This window comes from Mangifera indica, chromosome 19 (genome assembly GCF_011075055.1).
Source record: "Mangifera indica cultivar Alphonso chromosome 19, CATAS_Mindica_2.1, whole genome shotgun sequence".
In the NCBI taxonomy this organism is placed as follows: Eukaryota; Viridiplantae; Streptophyta; class Magnoliopsida; order Sapindales; family Anacardiaceae; genus Mangifera; species Mangifera indica.
Genome location: NC_058155.1, coordinates 3,371,455 through 3,386,412, shown reverse-complemented (window position 1 = coordinate 3,386,412; position 14,958 = coordinate 3,371,455). Strand labels below are relative to the sequence as shown.

The 14,958-nt window shown below is 33.3% G+C and overlaps 1 protein-coding gene across 1 annotated transcript; it reads left to right on the top strand.

Moving 5' to 3' along the window:
* Positions 1 to 1,772: 1,772 nt before the first annotated feature.
* Positions 1,773 to 8,908, top strand: LOC123203451 (disease resistance-like protein DSC1). The gene is made up of 7 exons (XM_044619805.1): positions 1,773 to 2,288; positions 3,323 to 4,394; positions 4,566 to 4,865; positions 4,896 to 6,194; positions 6,298 to 6,767; positions 7,432 to 7,947; positions 8,635 to 8,908. The coding sequence occupies exons 1-7, from the start codon at positions 1,822 to 1,824 to the stop codon at positions 8,906 to 8,908; spliced, it is 4,398 nt and encodes a 1,465-aa protein (XP_044475740.1). The 5' UTR covers positions 1,773 to 1,821.
* The last annotated feature ends 6,050 nt before the right edge of the window (positions 8,909 to 14,958 follow it).

Sequence of the window (14,958 nt, the reverse complement as noted above, 5' to 3'; positions counted from 1 at the left end):
TGGGGGGGAGGGGGTGAAACAAAGTTTTAAAAAGTTTGTGGGGGTGACTGTAATAGAAAAAATTTGAAAATTATGAAACCAAGAGTTGGGAGAAAAGTGATTTTTTTAAAGGCCAAAGGACTATTTCCCATCCAAAGTATCCTCTAATCTTAAGTCCTCACCCCTTAACTTTAAAATTCCCATTTACCCATCCATTTTCCCAACGAAACTCTTCGTCTTCTCAGCTTGATTCGACTTCGATCGGACGTCGAATTGAGAGGAGAAAGATCGTCGGAGAGAGAGAAAACTTTGAGAGGGAAAGGTCGTCAGCAATAGTGCTAGAGTTTGAAAACTAAACCCTAGGGGGGAATGTCATTTTTTAAAACTTTGCTTATGGAGGAAATAGTTAGTTTTTAGGGTTTTGGGTGCAAAAGGAGATTAAATTTTAATTTATTTTTAATATTACAAATAAAATAATGATTTTTCCCTTGAAACTAACAGATTTAACCTCCCATGGAAGGTGTTTGGTATTTTCATAGTTAAAGGGTAAAAACTTGAGATTAGAGGATACTTTGAGTGAGAATAAGTCCTTTGGCCTTTTTTAAAACTTAATTTTAGAGGGAAATTATTAGTTTTCCAAATCAAAGGGGGAAAATAATATAAATTTTTAAGGTTTTAGGGTTTAGTGATAAAATGACAATTTTACGTTAACTTTTAACATATAATTTTAACAGTAGTTAGCCTATAGGTGATTATTTGGGTTTCTGAAATCTCGTAGGTATGTATTTGTCTTTGCATTAAAACTTAGATGCGAACTAGTCCTTTTGCCAGTTAAAAATAATAATTTCTATAAGCCAAAGGACTAATTCCCACCAAAAGATTGCTAATTTGCTAAATTCTCACCCTTTAACTATGAAAATCTCATTTACCTACCAATAGACGGTTAAAATTAACGAAACCCTAATCTTTAGAATTTTATCTCTTGTCCCCTTTTATGCCCTAAAAACTAATAATTTTCACTTAGACCAAATTTGAAAAAATAATATTTTCCCCCTAGGGTTTAGTTTTCAATTTTTGGCGCCATCAGTGGCAACCTCTCCCTCCCAATGCTTCCTCTTTCTCTGGTGGTGTCTCTCTCATCATCTCTCCTTCCTAGATTAACTATTTATACTAGGAAGATGAGTTGTCTGAGAAGAAGAAGATGACTCGTTTTCATCTAGGAAGACGATTTGTCTTCCTAAACAAGTGATGCACGACCGTCGTAGGGAGAAAAGATGTTGAGACAAACCGTCAGAGAAAAAAGAATCGGTGAGAGGGAGAAATCGTAGGAGATGGCACCAGAGGAAGTGGCCGGATATTGAAGTTAAACCCTGGAGAGAAATGTGATTTTTTTAAACTTGGACTAAGGGGAAATTGTTATGTTTTAAGGTTTAAGGTTTAAGGGAGAAAAAGTGATAAAATTTTAGTTTTTTTTTAATATCTTTGATAAAATAATGATTTTACCCTTAAAATTAATAAACTTAATAATCTATAGATAGATAAATGAGATTTTCAAAATCACCGTTTTTTGGGTGGGAATAAATCCTTTTGCCATTTCTATATAAACTATTATTAATCCACGGGAAATTACGAAATCGATCCAAATGATTCAATTGGTTGAATAAAAAACGAAAAGAGACTATGAAAGTAAGCCAAATAAAATAAAAAAATTGCAGGCACTTTCAGTCCACTATCATTGATTAAAGAACACGGATTCTCAGTCGCGTAGTCCTACTTTCCTTTTCCAAATCCTGTGAGCAGACCAAAAACTTCAAAGGGTCAGATTGTTTTCATTCAAATACGATGGCTTCTTCTTCTCCAGTGAAGTATGATGTTTTTCTTAGTTTTAGAGGTGAGGATACACGTGATGGCTTTACGAGCCACCTGAATGCAGCTTTGTGTAGGAGAAAGATTGAAACTTTCATCGATTACGAACTTAAAAGAGGAGATGAGATTTCACCTTCTCTTTTGAAGGCAATTGAAGGTTCAAAGATTTCAATTATCGTTTTCTCTCAACGCTATGCTTCTTCTAAATGGTGCCTCGAAGAACTTGTAAAGATACTCGATTGCAAGAAAAAGAACGGTCAGATTGTGATACCGGTTTTCTATCGTATAGATCCATCAGATGTACGGAAGCAAACGGGGACTTTTGGAGATGCGTTTGCTATGCATGAAGTGCAATTTAGGGACAGACCAGAGATGTTGCAGAGATGGAGGAGTGCACTGACGGAAGCCAGCAATCTGTGTGGGTTTGATTCAAATGCCATCAGGTAAGTGCTTTTGCTTTGATATTGTTTTCAGTTTGGGGGTTTTTAATTTTTAATTTTTATTTATGAACCTCTAAACGCATTTTTCAGTAATTGGACAAATACATATATCATATACTATTTCGTTAATTTCGCCCATGATAAATATTTGACCAAAGGACTTATTCCCACCCAAAGAATGACGTTTTCCAGATTCCCACCTTTAATTTTGAAAAACCAATTTAAGCTCCTATGAGTTGTTAAAATTGATCAAATTCACTAGTTTTAAAATTTTATCTCCCTTTCCCTAGTAACCCTAAAAAATAATAATTTTTCCTAGACCAAATTTTAAAAAACAATATTTTTTTCCTGAGGGTTTAGTTTTTAATCTCTAGTATCATCGCCAACAGTCTCTCTCCCGATGTTTTTTCTCCCTCGAATGGTTTCTCTATCTTTATATCGATCTCCAGCCGACAACATTTCAATCCGGGAAGATGAGATCTCATATTTGTCTAAAAAGACAATTGTCTTCCTAGAAGAAGATAAGGAAGACGCTCATCTCGTCTTCTTTTGGGAAGACGAGTTTGCCCTAAATATTTTTATAAGTACAACAACAACCAAACAATCTATTTTGAAAAGAGCCTTTTTAAATTGATAATAAAACAACAAACAGTTTCTTGATAAAAGTTATGTTTCTTATAACCTTTATTGAATAAGCTCTATCTGCCGAAAGCTCTTCTTGGAGTCTTAACCTAATGGCCCTTAATTCGTATATATAGCTACATGATAGATCCAAAATATAAACTTTAATTATTATATGATGTATATTGAAACGGTTGGATTGTGTAGTCAAATAAATAAAGATGGTAACTTTACTATATTTTTTAGTTTTGTAACCAAATTAGACTTTAAATTATTTACAATAACCAGGCCCAAAAAGTTTGTAATTTTTGAGGATGGACAAAATTGGGCTATTGGAATCAGACTTTGTCTTTACTTCTTTTTCATTAAATTGTTGATTAGCTTATTGTTGTTTTAACCTTTTGTTTCTATTGTAGGCGTGAATCGAAACTTATAGAGACAATTATTGAACATATTTTGAAGAGATTGAATGATATGTCTTCTAGTGATAATAAGAACTTGGTTGGAATAGCAAAAAAGATCGAGAAAATTAAATCTTTATTGTTTGATGGGTCTACTGAAGTATGCAAGGTAGGAATATGGGGTATGGGTGGTATGGGCAAGACAACACTTGCTAAAACTGTCTTCAACAAAATTTCAAGTGAATTTGAAGCTTCTCATTTTATTCAAAATGTTAGGGAAGCATCAAATAAAAATCAATTACCCCATTTGCAAAAAGAACTTCATTCTGCAATATTTGAGGATAGACACCTCCATATAGAGCTCACATTCACAAAAGAAAGGCTTAAACGTAAAAAGGTTCTTATTGTTTTTGATGATGTGACAGATTTGAAACAAATAAGAGAATTAATTGGAGATCTTCAAAACTTGGGTTTTGGAAGTGGAATCATTATAACCACAAGGGATAAAAAGGTGCTTAAAAATTGTGGATTGAATGATTCTACCATATATGAGGTCAAAGGATTATATAGTGATGAATCTCTTCGACTTTTTAAACAATATGCCTTCAAACAAAACCATCCAATTGATGAAGATTACTTGAAGCTTTCAACAAGAGTAATAAATTATGCGAAAGGATTGCCTTTAGCTCTTGAAGTCTTAGGATGCTTTCTACTTGGTAGAGAAAAATTTGAATGGGAAAGTGCACTAGGTGAATTAAAAAAATCTCCAAATGAGGTTATTCAAGCGGTGCTTAAGATCAGTTATGATGGATTATCAGATAAAGAGAAAACTCTATTTTTAGATATTGCATGCTTCTTTAAAAGATGGAATAAATATCTAGTAGGTACTATTGGTTCACATATTGGAGTAAGTGTTCTTGTTGATAAAGCTCTTATAACTATTTCAGAGCACAACACCATAGGAATGCATGATTTGATTCAAGAAATGGGTTGGGAAATTGTCCGACAAGAGCCCGTCAATAAACTTGGCCAACGTACTCGATTGTGGCATCATGATGATGTCTATCTTATATTGAAAAAAAATATGGTAAATATACATGGGATTATATTTTATAACGTTTGGGATATCTTGAAATATTTGAACTAGGAGACTTATCTTTTTCATTTTTTCCATATAGGAAAGTTCATGTGGGGTTTTGGGTTTGGGAGGTATATCATGTTATTATGTTGTTAACTTATCATTTTATTTTGATTGTAGGGAACTGATAAAATAAGAGGCATGCTCTTTGATATGGATAATATGAGAGAAATACATTTAAATCCTCATGCTTTCTCAGACATGGCTAATCTAAACGTCTTGATAGCAAATATCTTATATTCGAGATGCAACAATATGGTTCATGGTTTTGACAACATTGAATTTGATTTCTCAGAGTTAAGATGCCTCTGCTGGGATCATTACCCCTTCCCATCGTTGCCTAAGAAATTTTGTCTTGAGAACCTTGTTGTATTGAAGATGTGTAATAGCAATCTTGAACAACTTTGGATGGGTACCCAGGTTTATGTTGATTTCATATGAAAATTCTCTTATCATAAAATTTTAAAAATTGTATTTTCTAATTTGTATTGGTCATTTCCTTTTCTGTTACAGGACCTTGCTCCTTTAAAATACATTGATCTGAGTAACTCAAATAATCTTCTTAGAGTCCCAGACCTCTCAGAGGCTCAAAATCTAGAGAGCTTGATTTTAGAAGGTTGCAAACATTTGTTTGAGATCACTCCTCCATCTCGGAATCTTGATAAACTTGTTAATTTGAATCTAAGAAATTGCAAGAGCCTTGTCAGCCTTCCAGTTGGCATTCAATCAAAGTCCTTAAAAGTTGTTATTCTCTCTGACTGTTCTAAGCTCAAAACAGCTCCAAGGATATCATGTAATATGAAAGAATTGTTTTTGGATGGAACGGCAATAAAAAGGTTGTCTTCTTCCATAGAAAGTCCTTCGCGGCTAGTTGAACTGAATCTTAAGAACTGTTTAAGCCTTGAAAGTCTTCCAAGCAGTGTTTGTAATTTGACATCTCTTCGAAAGCTTGATCTCTCTGGTTTGTCAAATCTAAAGATGGTTCCAGAGTTCCCATCTAATATCCTGGAGTTAAATTTAGATGGAACTGCAATAAAAGAATTGTCTTCATCGATTGGGAAAGTATCATCTCTGACAAGATTGAGTCTTAGAAATTGTTCAAGCCTTGAAAGTCTTCCAAATGACATTTGTAAATTGAAGTTTCTGAAATATCTTTTTATCTCTGGTTCTTCGAAAATTCATAGATTGCCTGAAGACATAGGAAATTTAGAAAGTTTGAAAGTGCTGGTAGCAAATGATTTGAGAGAAGTACCTTTGTTTATAGAACGTTTGAAAAACCTTCAAGATTTATCTTTGGAGAGATGTAAGAGTCAAGGGCTGACATGTATACTATCACCTATTTCATCAGGTTGCCTTCTTTTAGAGAGAATAAATTTGAATCACTGCAATCTCTCAGAGTTGCCCCATAACTTTGGCCAATTGTCCTCTCTTAAGTTCTTAGAATTAGCCGGAAATAATTTTGAGACCTTACCTACTAGCATCATGAACCTCTCCAAGCTGTCTATCCTCAACATAAAGTTTTGTAATAGGCTTCAATACTTACCAAAGCTGCCGTGTAAGATACAAAATCTAGAGGCAGAGGGTTGTGAACTGCTGAAAACATTATCAGGTTTCATAATTCCATCTTATGGATACTTACTTAGTTTCACCAGCTGCTTGAATGTGGATTGGAAAGAGATCAGAAACATTTTGGATGATGCTTTGGTTGATAATTATTCAGATAGAGCTTTCTGGCATGAAGAAGCAAAGGTATTTTTCAGTCTCGCATATTCAGAGTCTCATATGATTTCATTTTTGTTTTCTCTTATGAAAAACATGATGTTAAATTAACATTTTTAATTTTATGGTGCAGTGTAGAGTTGGCCGTCCAGAAGGTCATATTTGTTTCCCTGGAAGTGAGATTCCAGGGTTCTTTGGTATTCAAAGTAGGGGATCTCGTATAGCACTACCACAACGTTCGTTGAATCATAAGTGTTTGGGGTTTGTATTTTGCGCCATTGTAGGAATTGACGGTCACACTGTCTACCATATGAATAGTTTTCAGTATAAATTGTGTTATAAATTCAACCGTGTTAATAAGACAATTTGTATGAAAGAAATTTCAGTTGATGGACTCGGCTCTATTAACTCAGATCACATAATTATGGGGTATAATTGCAGTCTTTCTGGAAAATTCACTTGCAATATGGAGGCCTTCTTCGATTTCACGTGTTCTTTGTTTATAAAGAAGTGCGGGATCCATTTATTGTTCGCTCAAGAGTTCGAATCACTTTCCCGGAGACTGGAAGCTTCAAATTTCTTTAAGGGTGAACCCAGCTCAAGGTAATTCATATGATTAAGTAATGCTCTTTATATATACACTCTATTATCAAGCTTATGATTTTCATTTGATCTCAATTATCATATATGTATGTTTGTATGTTTAGGACTTACGATATCTTACTTTCATATCTAGATAGATTCAAATTTGCAATTCACGAGTAATGATATTATGACTGTACTATTAGCTAACTTTTTATTCTTTTCTATTTGGCAACATTGATGTAAATGCATATTTTTAGAAAACCTTTATAACTAATTCAAGTACATTAGAATTAAATAAACTACAAATAGGCAAAAATGTAGGCAAAATATTGTAAACTACCCATAAGGTTTCCAAATTTATCAGTCGGATAACAACTTTCATACTTTCTATCATAGACTGTGCTCAAAACATGTACAATCTATCAATACTGCATTATTGTTGTAAATATATGTTTTTTAAATCTTTAAAAAAAATTTTGTGGTCTATCGTAACATAAAGTATTTTTTTAAGACTCTCTGGATAATTGATAATGTAATGAATCTTTAATTGCACAAAATTGTCTAAATGAGAACAAATGTATCACATGTATTAAAAAATCCCAACATGATGATAGCTCATATCAATGACTAGAGAGTTGATTTTTAATAATGTTAGTTCTTTCTTTTGTTAATTTGACATTAGGGATAACTTTGAGTTGGTGAAAAGTATGATGATGAGTAAAGCAATAGAACAAGTTGTGAGCAATAACAGTGCAAATAGTTGTAATAATAATGGAGGTGGTGGTGTTGCTGAAGGGATTTTTTTGCAGCAAAGTCATGCTGGTAGTGATGGTGTTTACGGAAGAGGGAATAGGGGAACAGGCAATATGCCAGAGATGGAAAATAGAGTGTCAGCCAGTCCAATTAGAAATAGAGGACCTGGTGCAATAGGTGGAACAGGTTTGATGGAGAAAGTTGGAAATGCTTTTGGGCAAGGCATTGGTGATGTCCTCCCTCTGATGTATCCTCAGTCATTCGCATTTGATCCGAGGATTGGTGCACCTATAAAGTGGATGGGCAATTATAGGGGCTGTCTTGGAGCTTTAACGCCTCCATTTTCTAGGGTTTTATCCAGAGGTACCAACATTGATGAAGAGGTAGCACACTCTAATAAGAGATTAAAATCTTCAAATTTCTGTGAAGGAGAACCTAGCTCGAGGTAATTAAATAAGATATATACCTTCTCTACTGCATATAATTAAGAAATGCTCTTTCCATCTTTAAAATATTTTCTTTTTTTTAAATCCTTATAACTTATTTCTGACATAGTTTCATCTTATCTCAAATATCATTTATACATGTTAGATGCATGTTTTATTACTATATATACATGCATGTTTTATTTTAAAAGATCTTTTAAATTCAAGACCCAATGTCTTGTATGTGCAGTATATAATATATATTTTTTAAACTCTTCCTGGATAATTGGTTTTTAAATTAAATCTTTAATTGTTGTATGTCAGAATAAATGTAGTATATTTATTATATACTCCCACCATTATGATTTATTAATTTTTCTTAGAATTTAATTGCTTCAAATATTTTTCTTTAATATCCCGAAATATTATTTATGTGTGATCAACTAAATATGTTTTCAAGCACAGATTATAAAGACTCTGTTTTAAGGTTGGGATCTTTCAAGTTGATTAAACATTTGCTGCAATGTCATTTAAATGAAATACTGATTTAAAATCAACCAAGTATACAAGTATATAACAATCTATGTAGTCTAGCCTCTGAAATCCTCTGCCCATGCTATATTGAATAAAAAAGGTTTACTTTTTCCTAAAATATTATTTGTTTGATCATGATTTTAATATGCCTTTGATGTTTACTATTTTGCTAGATCACATCCTTACTATACTAGTTTGGAAATGGGTGCATTTCCTCAAGATTTTGTCAAATCACATCCCTTCAATCCTTTGGGTTGGGATCAATTCCCTCAAGATAAGACTGTCGGATCACCTTTTATTAATATTTCTGATTCAGATGAAGACAATAATGGAGATCTTGTCAAATCACAGCCCTTTACTCCTTTGGATTTGAATGAATTCTCTCGAGATTCTATCCAATCACCTATTATTATTATTTCTGATTCTGATGAAGACAATGATGGATAGAACATAGCCAAAGTGATTGCCCTAATGATGATGATGATGAGCTTGAATACATGTGGGAGCCTTCTAAATTGAGTTCAACCAAAATTTTGTTCTGATTTAGTGCACCTGTGATGCAGTCAAGGCTTTTGCAGGGTTCCCTTATGAATCTAATGTTTTTGCCTGTTGAGTTTGCAGAGAAGATGATTGTATTAAGAACGGAAATCACAATGGTGACCTGCATCAGCATTGATACGGGAGCACAGGCAACTGAAATAATTTACTTTTACTTTGAGTTTTCTGTAGAAGTACAACTTATTTGCCTCCTTCTAAGATACAGTTCCATCTATGGTAACTTATTTTGTTGCTCATCTATATTCATGAAGTGTTTGTTTTTTGCCTTATTTATGATTACCTTACTTGTTTTTTACCTTATTTGTGTCAATTTGATGTTACATGTGCAGATATGTGGACTGTAGCAGAACTAGTATGGAAGAGATACTGAGTGGGGCTTTTGGAAACACCCTTCAATGGCTAAAGTTGGGGAGTTAAAGGCTACAAACTTTAGTTTTGACTCAGTATCTTGTATTTTTAAATAAATGTAGCAGCTGACTACCTTAAATCAATGTTTTGCCCTGATGTGGTATCAGCTCGGCTGGACATGTGAGACCCTTTGCTTCTGGGAGATTTAACTTAAGATTCAATATTTTCATATCTTAACAACCATCTATCTGAAAGGACTACTAAAGGTGGCAAGCAATGGGAAAATCAGTTTGTTACAGGCTTTTCTTCTTCTCCATGTTTTATTTATTGCACAGAAATCTAGTCTGCATCTTTTTTTTTTTTTTGGTTGTCTATGCTAGCATATATTTATTTTGGTTTTGACCATTTGTAAACGTGAAAATAGAAAAAGCAATCACAGGGAAACTGCACTCAATAGAAAAATTTGTTATAGTGTATTCATTATGCAAAAGATTTGCTTAACTCTGCTTTCAACTTTTGATTCATTATACATATAACTCTCATCAGCAGTTAACAGGAATAAAATGCTATAGAACTCTGATTTTCAATAGAACGTCTACTATGCAGTCTTATTGGTGGAGTACAGAATTAACTTGGGCTAATCTTAGTGAGTATATGTTTATGGTTACTGCTGAAATTTGCCAGAGGGAAAAGGGAGAGGAAACATATAATCAGATTACAACTGATATTTCCAGGTCAATAACATTTGCAGTTTTCATTATAGTTTTTTTAATGGAGTTCTTGTTATCAATATTCCTTAAATTATTCCTGACATAATGTCGTCAACCTTCCATGACAAGATGACAGAAGGGGTAATAGTTGGAATTTGAGTAAGGAGAAAATTGTGGAAAATTGTTGGTTGTATTCTTTTTTTCAGTTTGGAGTGGACTGGCCTCTCAAAAGCCAGCTTCAGTGTTTCAATTTCTTCAATTTCTGCCCTACGTTTTATTTAACTTTGCTTCTGGATTATTGTAATGATTGGAGTACTGTTGCTGAGTAATGCAATTGTTGAATGAAATTACCTTTTCCTTGACAGTCCACTTCTCTTTCTTTTCATTGTTTAATGATTTGTTGATTGTGTTGTTAAATTGAGATGGAGTTTGCTGGAGTTTTGTTGCTGCATTAGAGTTTGGTTTCTTCGTGGTGAATTAATTTGCATTTTCTTCTTGCTTGGTGGGAGAGGAAAGAACCAGTGGTGGGAGTTACAGGACTGAGCAGGATGTTGTTTAGTAGCAGTGATTGAGTCGCCAGAAAACTATCGAGTACCTAACAGAATTATCAGTGTTGCATAAGCCATATACACCAGAGTCTTTTTGGCTGTTGTAGCTCCTAAATGCTATTGATGCTAACATTTTCGGAGTCTTGTTAATTTACTGGTGTAGCCTCAATTTTGAGGACATTCAAATAGGAGCCAAATAGATTTAAATTCATAAAGTGTTATGTTGGAGATTATTGTTTCAATTATACTCAAACTTGTAGGAGGCACTAAGAGAAGGCTACAGACACTAACAAAGACATGGCAAGAGAAGTTCAGAACTCAAGAAATAGATACGACAGAATATTCAGTTGAGTTAATGAACAAGTGGATAACCTTTGTTTTTCCCTTTGTGGAAAAGGGTAGTGACCTGTGGGCTTACTCTGTATTTTAACAGTTTTCTGCTGACAATTGATATAGATAAGGTTTATTCTTGCCTTTGAATATGTTATGCCTGGTTCCGGTGTATTGAAATATTGCTCGAATGCTGAAATTTTAGGTGTTGGCAAGCCACTCATTTGTAAGCATACTTCAGATTACAAAAGCAGGTTTATTCTGTAAAATCATTCCTCCATTTTATGGTGTCATCCCGACTATTTAATTTATTCCCACCCAAGGTTTGATGTAATTCTAAACTCTCATCCGCCAACTTTGAAAATCTAAAGTCTCACATAAAAGTCAGTTTTTGTAAAAATTTTTAGTTAAATATGAAGGTAAAATTGTCATTTTAATAATAATAATATATATATATATATTTTATATTATATTTTTCCTCCAAGTTTTAAAAATTAATATCTTTACTACTGTCTAAAGTTTTCCAGTTTTGAAAAAGTCATATTTTCCTCTTAAACTTAGGGTTTTCTTTTTCTTACCACCACTATCTCTCTCTCATTTGGATAACAAATCGGGACAATTCGTTTGGATGCGTTGTCAACCAATGACTCTTTCGTCTTCTAGACAAAGCATGTCGTCTGGATGATGCTTCATCACTTTGTCTAGATTCGTTGCCCTTGACCATGGATTAAATTGATGAAGCAACAATTTGTTTTTCTCTCTCTCTTGTTTGGATTCATTGCACCATCTCTATCTCTGAATTCATCACCCTTGACAATGGATTGAATCATCTAGATTCATCATCCAAACAAGAGAGACAATGATAGTATAGGGTGAAAAGAGGAGGTCGCCAAAGACGGAGACAATAACCAGAGAGGTTAAGAAAAAAAACCTTAGGCTTTGGAGGGGGGGGGGGGGGAAGGGGGAATGTGACTTTTAAAAAATAAAAAACTTGAGGTATGAGTAAAGTTGTTAGTTTTTAAAATCTGAGAAGGGATATAATAAATTATATATATTTTTAATATTATTGTTAAAATGACGGTTTTACTATTATATCTAATTAAGAGTTTTAACAAAAATTGGCTCATGGATGAGACTTTGGGTTTTTAAAAGTTAACGAATGAGAGTTTGGGATTACATCAAACTTTGGGTAGGAACAAGTCATTTGGTTGTTTAATTTATTACTGTATTAATAGGGTAATCAAGAGTCACTTTCAAATTAGGGCTTTAATAAGTTTCCTCTACATATAAGTTAGATGAAAAGTCTATCATGGTTTCTATTTTAAAGCTTCACAACTCAAAAAACATCTTAACAAATTATAGAAAGCTTATAAGTTATTTAACCAGTCTTATATTAACATCCCCAAATAATGTAGGATGCATATACAACCTAACATCTCCCCTGTGCTTTGTCGGTGTAGGATTGCCTAAGGATGTCACACAATCTAAGCTTGAAGAGCTTGTTTTAGGTCATACAAGGCTTTATGCATTTTACAAACTAATTTACAATGCTTTTGGATAGTAGCAAAAGCCTTTGGTTGACACATATATATATCTACTCATAGGTCAACACTTAAAAAGGAATTGTTTATATCAATTTGATTGATATCAAAAGCATATTGAAGAACCAAAAGTACATATGAACCAAATGGTGGCAACTTTGACAACAGGGTTAAAAGTTTTAAAATAATGAACTCCAAGTGTTTGTTAGAAACCTTTAGCCACTAATTTGGCTTTATATCTCTGAAACCATCTAGGTTATATTTAATCCTAAACACCTATTTGCATCTAACCAAATGCATGCTAGTAGTGTGAAGGACAAGAGTCCAAGTATTGTTGGCTAATAAAGCATCAATTTCCACCTGCATGGTAGCCTTCCACTCATAATTAGAAAGAGCTTCAAGGGTAGAGGTAGGTTCTAATTCAAAAGAATATCTATTGCTAGATTATTTAGAGATCGAAAAGGTTGAGTGTAGGTTTTTGATTTTTGATCTAGTTAATGGGATGAACATTTGTGATCATAGGTGAAGTTAAAGGTTTGGAGAAAGAAGTACAATGATTTAACTATACTTAAAGATTGATAGTTAGATAAGAAATGTTAGAACCAATGGTTTGAGAAAGTTTAGGCTAGTATTCAAGTTGATTGGTGTAGTATGATCTGAATGAATAGAAGCATTTGAAGGAAATAAACCAAAAATATCAGATGATGAAGAATTATGAAGTTGATCTTGTGTTATGATGAGACTATAAGGTAAATTTGAAACTAAAGATGGAGAATCTATAGAAAAAGACTGAGAGGGATCGACTATATTGTTCATAGGTTGTATGTTTGATGAGGAAGAATTAGAATGAAAGGAAGGTGTAGATAGCAATTGAGAATATGAAGTAAGAAATAGAGTATATTGAAATGAACGTTGCCAACTTTTAAGATTAGAATTAGAAAGACCTTTTTTGTGGAAACAATTCTACATACAATCAAACTGTGAAGCAAAATTTCTAAATTGAGGAGACTCGTTTTCATTAAATTTCAAACAAGAGACAATATAGATTATGCACTTGGTATCAAGAAATTTGTAACCTTTGTGCTGTGTACTATAGCTAACAAAGACACAGTTGGTGGTATAATACTGAGACTAGTGTTTATTATAGGGTCAAAGATAAGGAAAAACAACACAACCAAAGATTCTTAACCTTGAATAGTTTGGAAGTTTATTGAATAGTTTATGAAAAGATGAAGTGGAATCAATTATTGAAGAAGGTAACCTATTTATAAGAAAGATAGAAGTTTGAAAAGCCAACCACAAAAATTTCTGTGGAAGGCTAGCTTGCGCTGGAAAAGTTAATCTGATTTCTACAGTTTGCATATGTTATCTTTTGACTGTACCATTTTATTTGTGAATGTGAGGATAAGGATGTCTTAAAGAAATACCTAATGCCTGTAGCAAAGTTGATAAAGCTCTATTTTTACTTCCTCAATCTGATTGTAAGAACTTAATTTTTTACTCAAAATTGTTTTCTAGCAAGTTTGTAGAAAAATTCAAAAGCATAATTTGCTTCAGACTTTCTCCTAAGGGGAAAAACCCAAGTAAACCTACTGAAATTATCAATGAAATGAATGTAAAATTCATTGCCTTCAACTGATTAAATAAAAGAAGGCTTCCACAAATCAGAATGAAAAAATTCAAGAGGTTTGGATGATTGAGAATATGATCAAAGAAAAGAATTCTATTTTGACTTCTTATATTAACATGCATTACAAAATGAAATTTCAGTTCTAAGTTCACATGTAACATTCATAGTTTTCAAAACATGCACAAGTATTTTGGCATTGGAATGACCAAGCCTTCCATGCCATGAATCCATGTTAATTTTTGAAGCAGAGTCATGAATGCATTCATTATCATTGTAGTTGTTTGAAACGTTCTTAAAGAATTTTAGGGACATTGTCCATCTGCATGCGGCAGAGAGAGATGTTTTTCATGAGATGGTTAAAACAGTAAAGAAAAAGGTGAGAATGTTTCTTGAGTAGTTTTTGTTGTCTTTCTGTGGTTTACTTATTTCCTTTTGCCGAAGCTTGTTCATAGTTCTCATGATTCTGTATTGTAGCCTGACTTTCATGTCAAGAGAAGATACTGATTCTAATAGATACTTGGCAAGAAGCTTTTGGAGGACCCAGGGCAAGATATCCACAATATTTTGCAGCATACCAGGAGTTGTTGGTATGTTTCTGGTGGATGGTTCTTTAAGTGATTAATTAGTGGAGAAAAAACCTATGTGATGAGACATGGCACTGCCGTTTATTCAACTTTTCATGCATTTTCTTCATAGATTGATTTCATTGTACATTTCTATACTGATTCTGAGAATATTTGAAATGGTGATAATCACCAAGAGGCAGCTGAGTCTTCTACAGATTCTGAGTTCCCAACTTTGAGGTATTTCTCTTAGCTAGTTTTTAATGGAA